Raw genomic sequence first — 18,592 nt, forward strand, 5'->3', positions numbered from 1 at the left:
AAGTTGGATTCTTTTAGATACATCAACAATTTTAGGCCTAAATGTGATTGACTGCTGACTGTTTGCTTATTTTAGATACATTGACAACTTTAGGCATAAATGTGATTGACTTCTGGCTGTTTGCTTATTTTCGATACGTCAACAGCTTTAGGCCTAAATGTGATTGACTGCTGCCTGTTGGTTTCCTTTAGAAATATAAACAACTGTAGGCCTAAATGTGATTGACTTCTGTCTGTTGGCTTCATTTAGACGCATTAACAACTGTAGGACGAATTGTGATTGACTTCTGCCTGTTGGCTTATTTTAGATGCATAAGAAAATTGAGGCCTAAATGTGATTGACTTCTGCCAGTTGGATTCTTTTAGATACATCAACAATTTTAGGCCTAAATGTGATTGACTTCTGACTGTTTGCTTATTTTAGATGCATCAACAACTTTAGGCATAAATGTGATTGACTTCTGGCTGTTTGCTTACTTTAGATACGTCAACAGCTTTAGGCCTAAATGTGATTGACTTCTGCCTGTTGGCTTCTTTTAGAAATATTAACAACTGTAGGACGAATTGTGATTGACTTCTGACTGTTGGCTTCTTTTAGATGCATCAACAACTGTAGGCATAAATGTGATTGACTTCTGGCTGTTGGCTTCTTTTAGATACGTCAACAGCTTTGGGGCTCAATGTGATTGACTTCTGCCTGTTGGCTTCTTTTAGAAATATTAACAACTGTAGGACGAAATGTGATTGACTTCTGCCTGTTGGCTTCTTTTAGATGCATTAACAACTGTAGGCCTAAATGTGATTGACTGCTGCCTTTTGGCTTCCTTTAGAAATATTAACAACTGTAGGCCTAAATGTGATTGACTTCTGCCTGTTGGCTTCTTTTAGAAATATTAACAACTGTAAGACGAAATGTGATTAACTTCTGTCTGTTGGCTTCTTTTAGAAATATTAACAACTGTAGGGCGAAATGTAATTGACTTCTGTCTGTTGGCTTCTTTTACAAATATTAAGAACTGTAGAACGAAATGTGATTGACTTCTGTCTTTTGGCTTCTTTCAGATGCATTAACAACTGTAGAACGAAATGTGATTGACTTCTGCCTGTTGGATTCTTTTAGAAATATTAAGAACTGTAGGACGAAATGTGATTGACTTCTGGCTGTTTGCTTATTTTAGAAATATTTACAACTGTAGGACGAAATGTGATTGACTTCTGTCTGTTGGCTTCTTTTAGAAATATTTAGAACTGTAGGGCGAAATGTAATTGACTTCTGTCTGTTGGCTTCTTTTACAAATATTAAGAACTGTAGAACGAAATGTGATTGACTTCTGTCTGTTGGCTTCTTTTAGAAATATTAACAACTGTAGAACGAAATGTGATTGACTTCTGTCTGTTTGCTTATTTTAGATGTATAAAAAAATTGAGGCCTTAATGTGATTGACTTCTGCCTGTTGGATTCTTTTAGATACATCAACAACTTTAGGCCTAAATGTGATTGACTTCTGCCTGTTGGCTTCTTTTAGAAATATTAACAACTGTAGAATGAAATGTGATTGACTTCTGTCCGTTGGCTTCTTTTGAATACGTTAAGAACTGTTGACCGAAATGTGATTGACTTCTGTCTTTTGGCTTCTTTCAGATGCATTAACAACTGTAGAACGAAATGTGATTGTCTTCTGCCTGTTGGCTTCTTTTGGAAATATTAACAACTGTAGGACGAAATGTGATTGACTTCTGTCTGTTGGATTCTTTTGGAAATATTAAGAACTGTAGGACGAAATGTGATTGACTTCCTGCCAGTTGGATTCTTTTAGATACATCAACAACTTTAGGGCTAAATGTGATTGACGTCTGCCTGTTGGATTCTTTTAGATACATCAACAACTTTAGGCCTAAATGTGATTGACTTCTGCCTGTTGGCTTCTTTTGGAAATATTAACAACTGTAGAACGAAATGTGATTGACTTCTGCCTGTTGGCTTCTTTTGGATACGTTAAGAACTGTTGAGCGAAATGTGATTGACTTCTGCCTGTTGGCTTCTTTTACAAATATTAAGAACTGTAGAACGAAATTTGATTGACTTCTGTCTGTTGGCTTCTTTTAGAAATATTAACAACTGTAGAACGAAATGTGATTGACTTCTGTCTGTTGGCTTCTTTTCGATCCGTTAACAACTGTTGACCGAAATGTTATTGATTTCTGTCTTTTGGCTTCTTTCAGATGCATTAACAACTGTAGAACGAAATGTGATTGACTTCTGCCTGTTGGCTTCTTTTGGAAATATTAAGAACTGTAGGACGAAATGTGATTGACTTCTGTCTGTTGGATTCTTTTGGAAATATTAAGAACTGTAGGACGAAATGTGATTGACTTCTGTCTGTTGGCTTCTTTTAGAAATATTAAGAACTGTTGGACGAAATGTGATTGACTTCTGTCTGTTGGCTTCTTTTAGAAATATTAACAACTGTAGAACGAAATGTGATTGACTTCTGCCTGTTGGCTTCTTTTGGATACGTTAACAATTGTTGGCCGAAATGTGATTGACTTCTGTCTTTTGGCTTCTTTCAGATGCATTAACAACTGTAGAACGAAATGTGATTGACTTCTGCCTGTTGGCTTCTTTTAGAAATATTAACAACTGTAGGACGAAATGTGATTGCCTTCTGCCTGTTGGCTTCTTTTGGAAATATTAAGAACTGTAGGACGAAATGTGATTGACTTCCTGCTGTTGGCTTATTTTAGATACATCATCAACTTTAGGCCTAAATGTGATTGACTTCTGCCAGTTGGATTCTTTTAGATACATCAACAACTTTAGGCCTAAATGTGATTGACTTCTGGTTGTTTGCTTCTTTTAGATGCATTAACAACTGTAGGCATGAATGTGATTGATTTGTGTCTGTTGGCTTCTTTTACAAATATTAAGAACTGTAGAACGAAATGTGATTGACTTCTGTCTGTTGGCTTCTTTTAGAAATATTAACAACTGTAGAACGAAATGTGATTGACTTCTGTCTGTTTGCTTATTTTAGATGTATAAAAAAATTGAGGCCTTAATGTGATTGACTTCTGCCTGTTGGATTCTTTTAGATACATCAACAACTTTAGGCCTAAATGTGATTGACTTCTGCCTGTTGGCTTCTTTTAGAAATATTAACAACTGTAGAATGAAATGTGATTGACTTCTGTCTGTTGGCTTCTTTTGGATACGTTAAGAACTGTTGACCGAAATGTGATTGACTTCTGTCTTTTGGCTTCTTTCAGATGCATTAACAACTGTAGAACGAAATGTGATTGTCTTCTGCCTGTTGGCTTCTTTTTGAAATATTAACAACTGTAGGACGAAATGTGATTGACTTCTGTCTGTTGGATTCTTTTGGAAATATTAAGAACTGTAGGACGAAATGTGATTGACTTCCTGCCAGTTGGATTCTTTTAGATACATCAACAACTTTAGGCCTAAATGTGATTGACTTCTGGTTGTTTGCTTCTTTTAGATGCATCAACAACTGTAGGCATGAATGTGATTGATTTCTTCCTGTAGGCTTCTTTTAGATGAATTAACAACTGTAGGCCTAATTGTGATTGATTTCTGGTAGTTGGCTTATTTTAGACACATAGACATCTTTAGGTCTAAATGTGATTGACTTCTGGCTGTTGGCTTATTTTAGATACATCAACAACTTTAGGCCTAAATGTGATTGACTTCTGCCTGTAGGCTTCTTTTGGAAATATTAACAACTGTAGGACGAAATAAGATTGACTTCTGCCTGTTGGCTTCTTTTGGAAATATTAAGAACTGTAGGACGAAATGTGATTGACTTCTGTCTGTTGGCTTCTTTTAGAAATATTAACAACTGTAGGGCGAAATGTAATTGACTTCTGTCTGTTGGCTTCTTTTACAAATATTAACAACTGTAGGACGAAATGTGATTGACTTCTGCCTGTTGGCTTCTTTTGGAAATATTAAGAACTGTAGGACGAAATGTGATTGACTTCCTGCTGTTGGCTTATTTTAGATACATCAACAACTTTAGGCCTAAATGTGATTGACTTCTGCCTGTTGGATTCTTTTAGATACATCAACAACTTTAGGCCTAAATGTGATTGACTTCTGCCTGTTGGCTTCTTTTGGAAATATTAACAACTGTAGGACGAAATGTGATTGACTTCTGCCTGTTGGCTTCTTTTGGATACGTTAACAACTGTTGACCGAAATGTGATTGACTTCTGCCTGTTGGCTTCTTTTACAAATATTAAGAACTGTAGAACGAAATTTGATTGACTTCTGTCTTTTGGCTTCTTTTAGAAATATTAACAACTGTAGAACGAAATGTGATTGACTTCTGCCTGTTGGCTTCTTTTGGAAATATTAACAACTGTAGGACGAAATGTGATTGACTTCTGTCTGTTGGATTCTTTTGGAAATATTAACAACTGTAGGAAGAAATGTGATTGACTTCTGTCTGTTGGCTTCTTTTAGAAATATTAAGAACTGTTGGACGAAATGTGATTGACTTCTGTCTTTTGGCTTCTTTTAGAAATATTAACAACTGTAGAACGAAATGTGATTGACTTCTGCCTGTTGGCTTCTTTTGGATACGTTAACAATTGTTGGCCGAAATGTGATTGACTTCTGTCTTTTGGCTTCTTTCAGATGCATTAACAACTGTAGAACGAAATGTGATTGACTTCTGCCTGTTGGCTTCTTTTAGAAATATTAACAACTGTAGGACGAAATGTGATTGACTTCTGCCTGTTGGCTTCTTTTGGAAATATTAAGAACTGTAGGACGAAATGTGATTGACTTCCTGCTGTTGGCTTATTTTAGATACATCAACAACTTTAGGCCTAAATGTGATTGACTTCTGCCAGTTGGATTCTTTTAGATACATCAACAACTTTAGGCCTAAATGTGATTGACTTCTGGTTGTTTGCTTCTTTTAGATGCATCAACAACTGTAGGCATGAATGTGATTGACTTCTGCCTGTTGGCTTCTTTCAGATACATTGACAACTTTAGGCCTAAATGTGATTGATTTCTTCCTGTAGGCTTCTTTTAGATGAATTAACAACTGTAGGCCTAATTGTGATTGATTTCTGGCAGTTGGCTTATTTTAGACACATTGACATCTTTAGGCCTAAATGTGATTGACTTCTGGCTGTTGGCCTTATTTTAGATACATCAACAACTTTAGGCCTAAATGTGATTGACTTCTGCCTGAAGGCTTCTTTTGGAAATATTAACAACTGTAGGACGAAATAAGATTGACTTCTGCCTGTTGGCTTCTTTTGGAAATATTAACAACTGTAGAACTAAATGTGATTGACTTCTGCCTGTTGGATTCTTTTAGAAATATTAACAACTGTAGGACGAAATGTGATTGAATTCTGGCTGTTTGCTTATTTAGATACGTCAACAGCTTTGGGGCTAAATGTGATTGACTTCTGCCTGTTGGCTTCTTTTAGCTGCATTAACAACTGTAGGCCTAAATGTGATTGACTGCTGCCTGTTGGCTTCCTTTAGAAATATTAACAACTGTAGGCCTAATTATGATTGACTTCTGTCTGTTGGCTTCATTTAGATGCATTAACAACTGTAGGACGAATTGTGATTGACTTCTGCCTGTTGGCTTATTTTAAATGCATAAAAAAATTGAGGCGTAAATGTGATTGACTTCTGCCAGTTGGATTCTTTTAGATACATCAACAATTTTAGGCCTAAATGTGATTGACTTCTGACTGTTTGCTTATTTTAGATGCACCAACAACTTTAGGCATAAATGTGATTGACTTCTGGCTGTTTGCTTATTTTAGATACGTCAACAGCTTTAGGCCTAAATGTGATTGACTTCTGCCTGTTGGCTTCTTTTAGAAATATTAACAACTGTAGGACGAAATGTGATTGACTTCTGCCTGTTTGCTTCTTTTAGATGCATTAACAACTGTAGGCATAAATGTGATTGACTTCTGGCTGTTTGCTTATTTGAGATACGTCAACAGCTTTGGGGCTAAATGTGATTGACTTCTGCCTGTTGGCTTCTTTTAGATGCATTAACAACTGTAGGCCTAAATGTGATTGACTGCTGCCTGTTGGCTTCTTTTAGAAATATTAACAACTGTAGGACGAAATGTGATTGACTTCTGTCTGTTGGCTTCTTTTAGAAATATTAACAACTGTAGGGCGAAATGTAATTGACTTCTGTCTGTTGGCTTCTTTTACAAATATTAAGAACTGTAGAACGAAATGTGATTGACTTCTGTCTGTTGGCTTCTTTTAGAAATATTAACAACTGTAGAACGAAATGTGATTGACTTCTGCCTGTTGGCTTCTTTTGGATACGTTAACAATTGTTGGCCGAAATGTGATTGACTTCTGTCTTTTGGCTTCTTTCAGATGCATTAACAACTGTAGAACGAAATGTGATTGACTTCTGCCTGTTGGCTTCTTTTAGAAATATTAAGAACTGTAGGACGAAATGTGATTGATTTCTTCCTGTAGGCTTCTTTTAGATGCATTAACAACTGTAGGCCTAATTGTGATTGATTTCTGGCTGTTGGCTTATTTTATAAATATTAACAACTGTAGGCCTAAATGTGATTGACTTCTGTCTGTTGGCTTCATTTAGATGCATTAACAACTGTAGGACCAATTGTGATTGACTTCTGCCTGTTTGCTTATTTTAGATGTATAAAAAAATTGAGGCCTTAATGTGATTGACTTCTGCCAGTTGGATTCTTTTAGATACATCAACAACTTTAGGCCTAAATGTGATTGACTTCTGCCTGTTGGCTTCTTTTAGAAATATTAACAACTGTAGAACGAAATGTGATTGACTTCTGTCTGTTGGCTTCTTTTGGATACGTTAAGAACTGTTGACCGAAATGTGATTGACTTCTGCCTGTTGGCTTCTTTTGGAAATATTAACAACTGTAGGACGAAATGTGATTGACTTCTGTCTGTTGGATTCTTTTGGAAATATTAAGAACTGTAGGACGAAATGTGATTGACTTCTGTCTGTTTGCTTCTTTTGGAAATATTAAGAACTGTAGAACGAAATGTGATTGACTTCTGTCTATTGGCTTCTTTTACAAATATTAACAACTGTAGGACGAAATGTGATTGACTTCTGCCTGTTGGCTTCTTTTAGAAATATCAAGAACTGTAGGACGAAATGTGATTGACTTCTGCCTGTTGGCTTCTTTTGGAAATATTAAGAACTGTAGGACGAAATGTGATTGACTTCTGTCTGTTTGCTTCTTTTGGAAATATTAAGAACTGTAGAACGAAATGTGATTGACTTCTGTCTATTGGCTTCTTTTACAAATATTAACAACTGTAGGACGAAATGTGATTGACTTCTGCCTGTTGGCTTCTTTTAGAAATATCAAGAACTGTAGGACGAAATGTGATTGACTTCTGCCTGTTGGCTTCTTTTGGAAATATTAAGAACTGTAGGACGAAATGTGATTGACTTCTGTCTGTTTGCTTCTTTTGGAAGTATTAAGAACTGTAGAACGAAATGTGATTGACTTCTGCCCCAGTCCTTCTCTTAGACATAGCTGATGGAAATGAATAAGGGAACAGTTAGTCTCAGACACAGTAAAATGATTTGCTGTCATGGGTTCCAGGCCTTGTCTACCAAAAACGCGTTGGAAACAATGCACACACAAACAATCTCAACATCTGATTCTGACATGTGTTGAATTAGTATGCGCACTATTTCAAATAAAGTGACAGCAAAGCCTACTTCCCTATATTTTTCATTGTTCCCTTGTTTGTTTCCATCAGTATATTATTTAACAACCGTAGAACGAAATGCACATCTATCGTTAACAGTAAATGGATATGAATAAGTAGGAACTTATATTTTCTACCTTTATAATGCAAACAAAGTAGCGCAAAAGTGATTTTAGATGTATATATATCATATAAATAATCAACAGATGGTAATCGATTGTTCACAATTGGCACACATCATTGACATTGGCCCAGATTCCATATCGCACCCATGCAACAGGAGATGTTAAGGGTGAATGTCATGTGTTCTTGTATGACCACCACTAGAGTCCAAAACTGACTGACATCGTCGTCCCATGGTATCAGTCAGATCCCGAATTGTGGCCTGGGGAATGTTCACCAACTCTGCCTGCAGTGCCTGTGCCAACTGTCTGAGGTTCTGTGGTTGTTGCTGACGTGCTCGCTGTCGTTGATCCAGTGCCATTGCAGGACAATGATAATTTGATTCCTCAAAATAGCTGTTGTCAGTCTTGCTGTGTGGGGTCGGGCGTTTGTCTTGTTGGAAAATGACGATCACTTGTTGCCTAATGGAAAGGGCGTGTTGCCGAAAAATATCCGTGCAACGTTGTCCCGTTAAATTCCCTTGAACTTGCACCAATTCTGTTCTACCAGTGTAGGAGATGGCTGCTCATACCAAATCTGTCCATTTCCTGTGTTTAGTTTCGTGCATAACGTTTACCGCGACGCCTTGAACACGATGTATACCATCCGCACGACGAAGCATAAAACATGACTCGTCACTAAACCATACTTATCTCCATCGCAACTGGTGTGGTCATACTCTGTGACCTTGGCCGTGGTGGTTCTTTTATTTAAGTGACATAACCGTATGAATCTGTCCTGTGCTTTTATTATGATACGTGTTCGACCGGATGTGGGAAGGTCACTTGCCCAGTGTGTCTGATAACGGTTCCACGGTCTTGTATTGGTTCATGGTGCTGTGTGGAAAAACCTGGCTACAGTTGAAGATGATTCTCCTGTTTGCAGTCGGGTGATGGCGTTGGTAAATGGCGTTGGTACGATGGGCTTCCGTCGGTCGTGTCATGGTTTCGCTGTTCACGTGTTGTAAGGTTGTGATGGCACGCAAATGAAAACCCAACGTTTGATGTTGCACGTGCATGTCATGTTGACGTGTTTCGGCGCCAGACTCTCACGTAGTTTTGTTTTTGCAGTTTCTCCATCTTTCAACCAAATTACTGCAATACCTCATTCTTTCCACACAAATCAAACCCAATACATGCAGAAATGACCAATTCATCTTTGGTATTAATTTTACATGGGTTTCGACAACACTCTGTCAGATATTTACGATTTTATTACGTTTGCGATCTTTTTTTGCAGAGTATATATAAGATCGGTAAAAGTCTTCAGTTAAAAAGATACGTACGAATAGTTAGCAACGTGTTTTATGTATGAATTGTTAACATAAAAGGGACGCGTACGCGTCAATGTGTTAAGGATAAGTATGAATTGTGCGTGGATACGCAGGTGTCTGTCATGGGATCGGTAAGGTCATTATCGTTTCAATTTCTGTGGCGCACTCAGTTTTAACTCAGGGCGAAAAATCAGCCAAGACATTTTTCAATATTTAACCTGGCTTGAGTTACAAATGTCTGCGACTCCTGATCGTAAAAATGTCATTGAAAAAACTTCTAAATACATACTGTGTAAGGAGACGGAGATATCCCAGGTGACAGACGCACTGTGTAAGGAGACGAAGATATTCCAGGTGACAGAGACATACTGTGTAAGGAGACGGAGATATTCCAGGTGACAGACGCACTGTGTAAGGAGACGAAGATATTCCAGGTGACAGAGACATACTGTGTAAGGAGACGAAGATATTCCAGGTGACAGAGACATACTGTGTTGGGAGACGGAGATATTCCCGGTGATAGACGCACTGTGTAAGGAGACGGAGATATCCCAGGTGACAGATACACACTGTGTTGGGAGACGGAGATATTCCCGGTGACAAAGACTCACTGTGTAAGGAGACGGAGATATTCCCGGTGACAGACACACTGTGTTGGGAGACGGAGATATCCCAGGTGACAAAGACTCACTGTGTAAGGAGACGGAGATAGCCAAGGTGACAGAGACACACTGTGTTGGGAGGCGGAGATATCCCAGGGGACAGAGACATACTGTGTAAGGAGACGGAGATATGCCAGGTGACAGACGCACTGTGTAAGGAGACTGAGATATTCCAGGTGGCAGAGACATACTTTGTTTGGAGACGGAGATATTCCCGGTGGCAAAGACACACTGTGTTGGGAGACGGAGATATCCAAGGTGACAGAGACGCACTGTGTAAGGAGACGGTGATATCCCAGGTGACAGAGACACACTGTGTAAGTAGACGGAGATATTCCAGGTGACAGAGACATACTGTGTTGGGAGACGGAGATATCCCAGGTGACAGAGACGCACTGTGTAAGGAGACGGAGATATCCCAGGTGACAGAGACGCACTGTGTAAGGAGACGGAGATATCCCAGGTGACAGAGACATACTGTGTTGGGAGACGGAGATATCCCAGGTGACAGACGCACTGTGTAAGGAGACGGAGATATTCCAGGTGACAGACGCACTGTGTAAGGAGACGGAGATATCCCAGGTGACAGACGCACTGTGTAAGTAGACGAAGATATTCCAGGTGACAGAGACATACTGTGTAAGGAGACGGAGATATTCCAGGTGACAGACGCACTGTGTAAGGAGACGGAGATATTCCAGGTGACAGACGCACTGTGTAAGGAGACGGAGATATTCCAGGTGACATAGACGCACTGTGTAAGGAGACGGAGATATTCCAGGTGACAGACGCACTGTGTAAGGAGACGGAGTTAGCCCAGCTGACAGAGACACACTGTGTTGGGAGACGGAGATATTCCAGGTGACAGAGACACACTGTGTTGAGAGACGGAGATATTCCAAGTGACAAAGACTCACTGTGTAAGGAGACGGAGATATTCCAGGTGACAGGGACGCACTGTGTTGGGAAACGGAGATATTCCAGGTGAGAGAGACATACTGTGTTGGGAGACGGAGATATTCCAGGTGACAAAGACTCACTGTGTAAGGAGACGGAGATATTCCAGGTGACAGAGATGCACTGTGTAAGGAGAGGGAGATATCCCAGGTGACAGAGACATACTGTGTTGGGAGACGGAGATATTCGAGGTGACAGACGCAGTGTGTAAGGAGACGGAGATATTCCCGATGACAGAGATGCACTGTGTAAGGAGACGAAGATATGCCAGATGACAGAGATGCACTGTTTAAGGAGACGAAGATATTCTAGGTGACAGAGACGCACTGTGTAAGGAGACGGAGATATTCCAGGTGACAGACGCACTGTGTAAGGAGACGGAGATATGCCAGGTTACGGGGACGCACTGTCTAAGGAGACGGAGATATTCCCGGTGACAGAGACGTACTGTGTAAGGAGACGGAGATATTCCCGGTGACAGAGACGCACTGTGTAAGGATACGTAGATATTCCCAGTGACAGACGCACTGTGTAAGGAGACGGGGATATTCCCGGTGATAGAGACGCACTGTGTAAGGAGACGGAGATATCCAAGGTGACAGAGACACACTGTGTAAGGAGACGGAGTTATTCCTGGTGACAGAGACACACTGTGTAAGGAAACGGAGTTATTCCCGGTGACAAAGACTCACTGTGTAAAGAAACGGAGATATTCCCGGTGACAAAGACTCACTGTGTAAGGAGACGGAGATATCCAAGCTGACAGAGATGCACTGTTTAAGGAGACGAAGATATTCCAGGTGACAGAGACGCACTGTGTAAGGAGACGGAGATATGCCAGGTGACAGAGACGCACTGTGTAAAGAGACGGAGATATTCCAGTGACAGACGCACTGTGTAAGGAGATGGAGATATTCCCGGTGACAGAGACGCACTGTGTAAGTAGACGGAGATATTCCAGGTGAAAGAGACGCACTGTGTAAGGAGACGGAGTTATTCCTGGTGACAGAGACACACTGTGTAAGGAGACGGAGATATTCGCGGTGACAAAGACTCACTGTGTAAGGAAACGGAGATATTCCCGGTGACAAAGACTCACTGTGTAAGGAGACGGAGATATCCCAGCTGACAGAGATGCACTGTTTAAGGATACGAAGATATTCCAGGTGATAGAGACGCACTGTGTAAGGAGACGGAGATATGCCAGGTGACAGAGACGCACTGTGTAAGGAGACGGAGATATTCCGGTGATAGACGCACTGTGTAAGGAGACGGAGATATTCCCGGTGACAGAGACGCACTGTGTAAGGAGACGGAGATATTCCAGGTGACAGACGCACTGTGTAAGGAGACGGAGATATTCCCGGTGACAGACGCACTGTGTAAGGAGACGGAGATATGCCAGGTGACAGAGACGTACTGTGTAAGGAGACGGGAGATATTCCAGTGACAGACGCACTGTGTAAGGAGACGGAGATATCCCAGGTGACGGGGACGCACTGTCTAAGGAGACGGAGATATTCCCGGTGACAGAGACGTACTGTGTAAGGAGACGGAGATATTCCCAGTGACAGACGCACTGTGTAAGGAGACGGAGATATTCCACGCGACAAAGACGTAATGTGTAAGGAGACGGAGATATTCCAGGTGACAAAGACTCACTGTGTAAGGAGACGTAGATATTCCCAGTGACAGACGCACTGTGTAAGGAGACGGGGATATTCCCGGTGATAGAGACGTACTGTGTAAGGAGACGGAGATATTCCCAGTGACAGACGCACTGTGTAAGGAGACGGAGATATTCCACGCGACAAAGACGTAATGTGTAAGGAGACGGAGATATTCCAGGTGACAAAGACTCACTGTGTAAGGAGACGTAGATATTCCCAGTGACAGACGCACTGTGTAAGGAGACGGGGATATTCCCGGTGATAGAGACGCACTGTGTAAGGAGACGGAGATATCCAAGGTGACAGAGACACACTGTGTAAGAAGACGGAGTTATTCCTGGTGACAGAGACACACTGTGTAAGGAAACGGAGTTATTCCCGGTGACAAAGACTCACTGTGTAAAGAAACGGAGATATTCCCGGTGACAAAGACTCACTGTGTAAGGAGACGGAGATATCCCAGCTGACAGAGATGCACTGTTTAAGGAGACGAAGATATTCCAGGTGACAGAGAGGCACTGTGTAAGGAGACGGAGATATGCCAGGTGACAGAGACGCACTGTGTAAGGAGACGGAGATATTCCAGTGACAGACGCACTGTGTAAGGAGATGGAGATATTCCCGGTGACAGAGACGCACTGTGTAAGTAGACGGAGATATTCCAGGTGACAGAGACGCACTGTGTAAGGAGACGGAGTTATTCCTGGTGACAGAGACACACTGTGTAAGGAGACGGAGATATTCGCGGTGACAAAGACTCACTGTGTAAGGAAACGGAGATATTCCCGGTGACAAAGACTCACTGTGTAAGGAGACGGAGATATCCCAGCTGACAGAGATGCACTGTTTAAGGATACGAAGATATTCCAGGTGACAGAGACGCACTGTGTAAGGAGACGGAGATATGCCAGGTGACAGAGACGCACTGTGTAAGGAGACGGAGATATTCCGGTGATAGACGCACTGTGTAAGGAGACGGAGATATTCCCGGTGACAGAGACATACTGTGTAAGGAGACGGAGATATTCCAGGTGACAGACGCACTGTGTAAGGAGACGGAGATATTCCCGGTGACAGACGCACTGTGTAAGGAGACGGAGATATGCCAGGTGACAGAGACGTACTGTGTAAGGAGACGGGAGATATTCCCGGTGACAGACGCACTGTGTAAGGAGACGGAGATATCCCAGGTGACAAAGACTCAATGTGTAAGGAGACGGAGATATTCCAGGTGACAAAGACTCACTGTGTAAGGAGACGGAGATATCCCAGGTGACAGACGCACTGTGTAAGTAGACGGAGATATCCCAGGTGACAGACGCACTGTGTAAGAGACGGGAGATATTCCCGGTGAGAGACGCACTGTGTAAGGAGACGGAGATATTCCAGGTGACAAAGACTCAATGTGTAAGGAGACGGAGATATCCCAGGTGACAGAGACGCACTGTGTAAGTAGACGGAGATATCCCAGGGGACAGAGACATACTGTGTAAGGAGACAGGGATATGCCAGGTGACAGACGCACTGTGTAAGGAGACTGAGATATCCCAGGTGACAGAGACATACTGTGTAAGGAGACGGAGATATCCCAGCTGACAGAGATGCACTGTTTAAGGATACGAAGATATTCCAGGTGACAGAGACGCACTTTGTAAGGAGACGGAGATATGCCAGGTGACAGAGACGCACTGTGTAAGGAGACGGAGATATTCCGGTGATAGACGCTCTGTGTAAGGAGACGGAGATATTCCCGGTGACAGACGCACTGTGTAAGGAGACGGAGATATTCCCGGTGACAGACGCACTGTGTAAGGAGACGGAGATATGCCAGGTGACAGAGATGTACTGTGTAAGGAGACGGGAGATATTCCAGGTGACAGACGCACTGTGTAAGGAGACGGAGATATTCCCGGTGACAGACGCACTGTGTAAGGAGACGGAGATATCCCAGGTGACAAAGACTCAATGTGTAAGGAGACGGAGATATTCCAGGTGACAAAGACTCACTGTGTAAGGAGACGGAGATATCCCAGGTGACAGAGACGCACTGTGTAAGTAGACGGAGATATCCCAGGTGACAGACGCACTGTGTAAGAGACGGGAGATATTCCCGGTGAGAGACGCACTGTGTAAGGAGACGGAGATATTCCAGGTGACAAAGACTCAATGTGTAAGGAGACGGAGATATCCCAGGTGACAGAGACGCACTGTGTAAGTAGACGGAGATATCCCAGGTGACAGAGACATACTGTTTGGGAGACGGAGATATCCCAGGTGACAGAGACATACTGTGTAAGGAGACGGAGATATTACAGGTGACAGACGCACTGTGTAAGGTGACGGAGAAAGCCCAGGAGACAGAGACATACTGTGTAAGGAGACGGAGATATGCCAGGTGACAGACGCACTGTGTAAGGAGACGGAGATATTCCCGGTGACAGACGCACTCTGTTGGGAGACGGAGATATTCCCGGTGACAGACGCACTGTGTAAGGAGACGGAGATATTCCAGGTGACAAAGACTCAATGTGTAAGGAGACGGAGATATTCCAGGTGACAAAGACTCACTGTGTAAGGAGACGGAGATATCCCAGGTGACAGAGACGCACTGTGTAAGTAGACAGAGATATCCCAGGTGACAGAGACACACTGTGTAAGGAGACGGAGATATTCCCGGTGACAGACGCACTGTGTAAGGAGACGGAGATATTCCAGGTGACAAAAACTCAATGTGTAAGGAGACGGAGATATTCCCGGTGACAGACGCACTGTGTAAGGAGACGGAGATATTCCCGGTGACAGACGCACTGTGTAAGGAGACGGAGATATCCCAGGTGACAGAGACATACTGTGTAAGGAGACGGAGATATCCCAGCTGACAGAGATGCACTGTTTAAGGATACGAAGATATTCCAGGTGACAGAGACGCACTTTGTAAGTAGACAGAGATATCCCAGGTGACAGAGACACACTGTGTAAGGAGACGGAGATATTCCCGGTGACAGACGCACTGTGTAAGGAGACGGAGATATTCCAGGTGACAAAGACTCAATGTGTAAGGAGACGGAGATATTCCAGGTGACAAAGACTCACTGTGTAAGGAGACGGATATATTCCCAGTGACAGACGCACTGTGTAAGGAGGCGGATATATTCCCGGTGACTGAGACGCACTGTGTAAGGAGACGGAGATATTCCAGGTGACAAAGACTCAATGTGTAAGGAGACGGAGATATCCCAGGTGACAGAGACGCACTGTGTAAGTAGACAGAGACATCCCAGGTGACAGAGACACACTGTGTAAGTAGACGGAGATATTCCATGTGACAGACGCACTGTGTAAGGAGACGGAGATATTCCAGGTGACATAGACGCACTGTGTAAGGAGACGGAGATATCCCAGGTGACAGAGACATACTGTGTTGGGAGACGGAGATATTCCAGGTGACAGAAGCAGTGTGTAAGGAGACGGAGATATTCCCGATGACAGAGATGCACTCTGTAAGGAGACGAAGATATGGCAGATGACAGAGATGCACTGTTTAAGGAGACGAAGATATTCTAGGTGACAGAGACGCATTGTGTAAGGCGACGGAGATATTCCAGGTGACAGACGCACTGTGTAAGGAGTCGGAGATATCCGAGGTGACGGGGACGCACTCTGTAAGGAGACGGAGATATTCCCGGTGACAGACATACTGTGTAAGGAGACGGGAGATATTCCCGGTGACAGAGACGTACTGTGTAAGGAGACGGAGACATTCCAGGTGACAGAGACGCACTGTGTAAGGATACGAAGATATTCCAGGTGACAAAGACTTAATGTGTAAGGAGACGGAGATATTCCAGGTGACAAAGACTTAATGTGTAAGGAGACGGAGATATTCCAGGTGACAAAGACGTACTGTGTAAGGAGACGTAGATATTCCCAGTGACAGACGCACTGTGTAAGGAGACGGATATATTCCCGGTGACAGAGACGCACTGTGTAAGGAGACGGAGATATTCCAGTTGACAAAGACTCAATGTGTAAGTAGACGGGGATATTCCAGGTGACAGAGACGCAATGTGTAAGGAGACGGAGATATCCAAGGTGACAGAGACACACTGTGTAAGGAGACGGAGATATTCCAGGTGACAGAGACACACTGTGTAAGGAGACGGAGATATTCCCGGTGACAAAGACTCACTGTGTAAGGAAACGGAGATATTTCCGGTGACAAAGACTCACTGTGTAAGTAGACGGAGATATCCCAGGTGACAGAGACGCACTGTGTAAGTAGACGGAGATATCCCAGGTGACAGAGACATACTGTGTGGGAGACGGAGATATCCCAGGTGACAGAGACATACTGTGTAAGGAGACGGAGATATTACAGGTGACAGATGCACTGTGTAAGGTGACGGAGATAGCCCAGGTGACAGAGACATACTGTGTAAGGAGACGGAGATATGCCAGGTGACAGACGCACTGTGTAAGGAGACGGAGATATGCCAGGTGACAGACGCACTGTGTAAGGAGACGGAGATATGCCAGGTGACAGACGCACTGTGTAAGGAGACGGAGATATTCCAGGTGACATAGACGCACTGTGTAAGGAGACGGAGATATCCCAGGTGACAGAGACATACTGTGTTGGGAGACGGAGATATCCCAGGTGACAGAGACATACTGTGTTGGGAGACGGAGATATTCCAGGTGACAGACGCAGTGTGTAAGGAGACGGAGATATTCCCGATGACAGAGATGCACTCTGTAAGGAGACGAAGATATGCCAGATGACAGAGATGCACTGTTTAAGGAGACGAAGATATTCTAGGTGAGAGAGACGCACTGTGTAAGGAGACGGTGATATTCCAGGTGACAGACGCACTGTGTAAGGAGACGGAGATATTCCCGGTGACAGAGACATACTGTGTAAGGAGACGGAGATATTCCCGGTGACAGACGCACTGTGTAAGGATACGGAGATATTCCCGGTGACAGAGACATACTGTGTAAGGAGACGGAGATATCCCAGGTGACAGAGACGTACTGTGTAAGGAGACGGAGATATTCCAGGTGACAAAGACTGAATGTGTAAGGAGACGGAGATATTCCAGGTGACAAAGACGTACTGTGTAAGGAGACGGAGATATTCCCAGTGACAGACGCACTGTGTAAGGAGACGGATATATTCCCGGTGACAGAGACGCACTGTGTAAGGAGACGGAGATATTCCAGTTGACAAAGACTCAATGTGTAAGTAGACGGGGATATTCCAGGTGACAGAGACGCAATGTGTAAGGAGACGGAGATATCCAAGGTGACAGAGACACACTGTGTAAGGAGACGGAGATATTCCAGGTGACAGAGACACACTGTGTAAGGAGACGGAGATATTCCCGGTGACAAAGACTCACTGTGTAAGGAGACGGAGATATCCCAGCTGACAGAGATGCACTGTTTAAGGAGACGAAGATATTCCAGGTGACAGAGACGCACTGTGTAAGGAGACGGAGATATGCCAGGTGACAGAGACGCACTGTGTAAGGAGACGGAGATATTCCGGTGACAAACGCACTGTGTAAGGAGTCGGAGATATTCCCGGTGACAGAGACGTACTGTGTAAGGAGACGGAGATATTCCCGGTGACGCACTGTGTAAGGAGACGGAGATATTCCCGGTGACAAAGACGCACTGTGTAAGGAGACGGAGATATCCCAGCAGACAGAGATACACTTTGTTGGGAGACGGAGATATTCCAATGTTACAAAGAGAATTAGTCAGAAATGTAGATAACTACCGTCATCGTTATGCGTTATTTAGCGTCAGTCATGGCGTCACACAGGACGGACACTTTCTGTTGAATTTACCCCATCATATGATCATTGTAATGTATATATGTGTAATTCCATAATTAGTGCAACGATACTCTTCCCATGAATATTCTCAAATGCGTGATCGAGCCAATGTATGCAACAATTAGACGAAAGTACCTCTAAAAATGCTTCACAGTGTAAAACCTGAATATTGCTTTGTTTACATTTCAGCAAGTACAGTTTTCCGAGCACAGTTTTCGTTTCCATACCTAATTTATTTCACATGATTTCATCTAGATAATTTGCATTGGTGACAAAGACCAT

At 42.9% G+C, this 18,592-nt stretch overlaps 1 protein-coding gene across 1 annotated transcript; it reads left to right on the forward strand.

Moving 5' to 3' along the window:
• The first annotated feature begins 11,182 nt into the window (after positions 1-11,182).
• On the forward strand, positions 11,183-15,346 carry LOC125376892. The gene is made up of 5 exons (XM_048389307.1): positions 11,183-11,241; positions 12,091-12,220; positions 13,499-13,675; positions 14,203-14,436; positions 15,206-15,346. Exons 1-5 carry the CDS (start codon positions 11,183-11,185, stop codon positions 15,344-15,346), a joined length of 741 nt encoding a protein of 246 aa, XP_048245264.1.
• Positions 15,347-18,592: the final 3,246 nt, after the last annotated feature.

Source organism: Haliotis rufescens, unplaced genomic scaffold (genome assembly GCF_023055435.1).
Source record: "Haliotis rufescens isolate VD_foot unplaced genomic scaffold, xgHalRufe1.0.p SCAF_8, whole genome shotgun sequence".
NCBI classification, from domain to species: Eukaryota; Metazoa; Mollusca; class Gastropoda; order Lepetellida; family Haliotidae; genus Haliotis; species Haliotis rufescens.

Bases quoted from the DNA above. Each gene is read 5' to 3' on its own strand.
- LOC125376892 (XM_048389307.1), top strand. From the start codon at position 11,183: ATGCCAGGTTACGGGGACGCACTGTCTAAGGAGACGGAGATATTCCCG. The intron at 12,221-13,498 runs GTAAGGAGACGG...GAGATATTCCAG, and splicing joins AGGTGACAGAGACGTACTGT to GTGACAGACGCACTGTGTAA. The intron at 13,676-14,202 runs GTAAGGAGACGG...GCTCTGTGTAAG, and splicing joins AGGTGACAAAGACTCAATGT to GAGACGGAGATATTCCCGGT.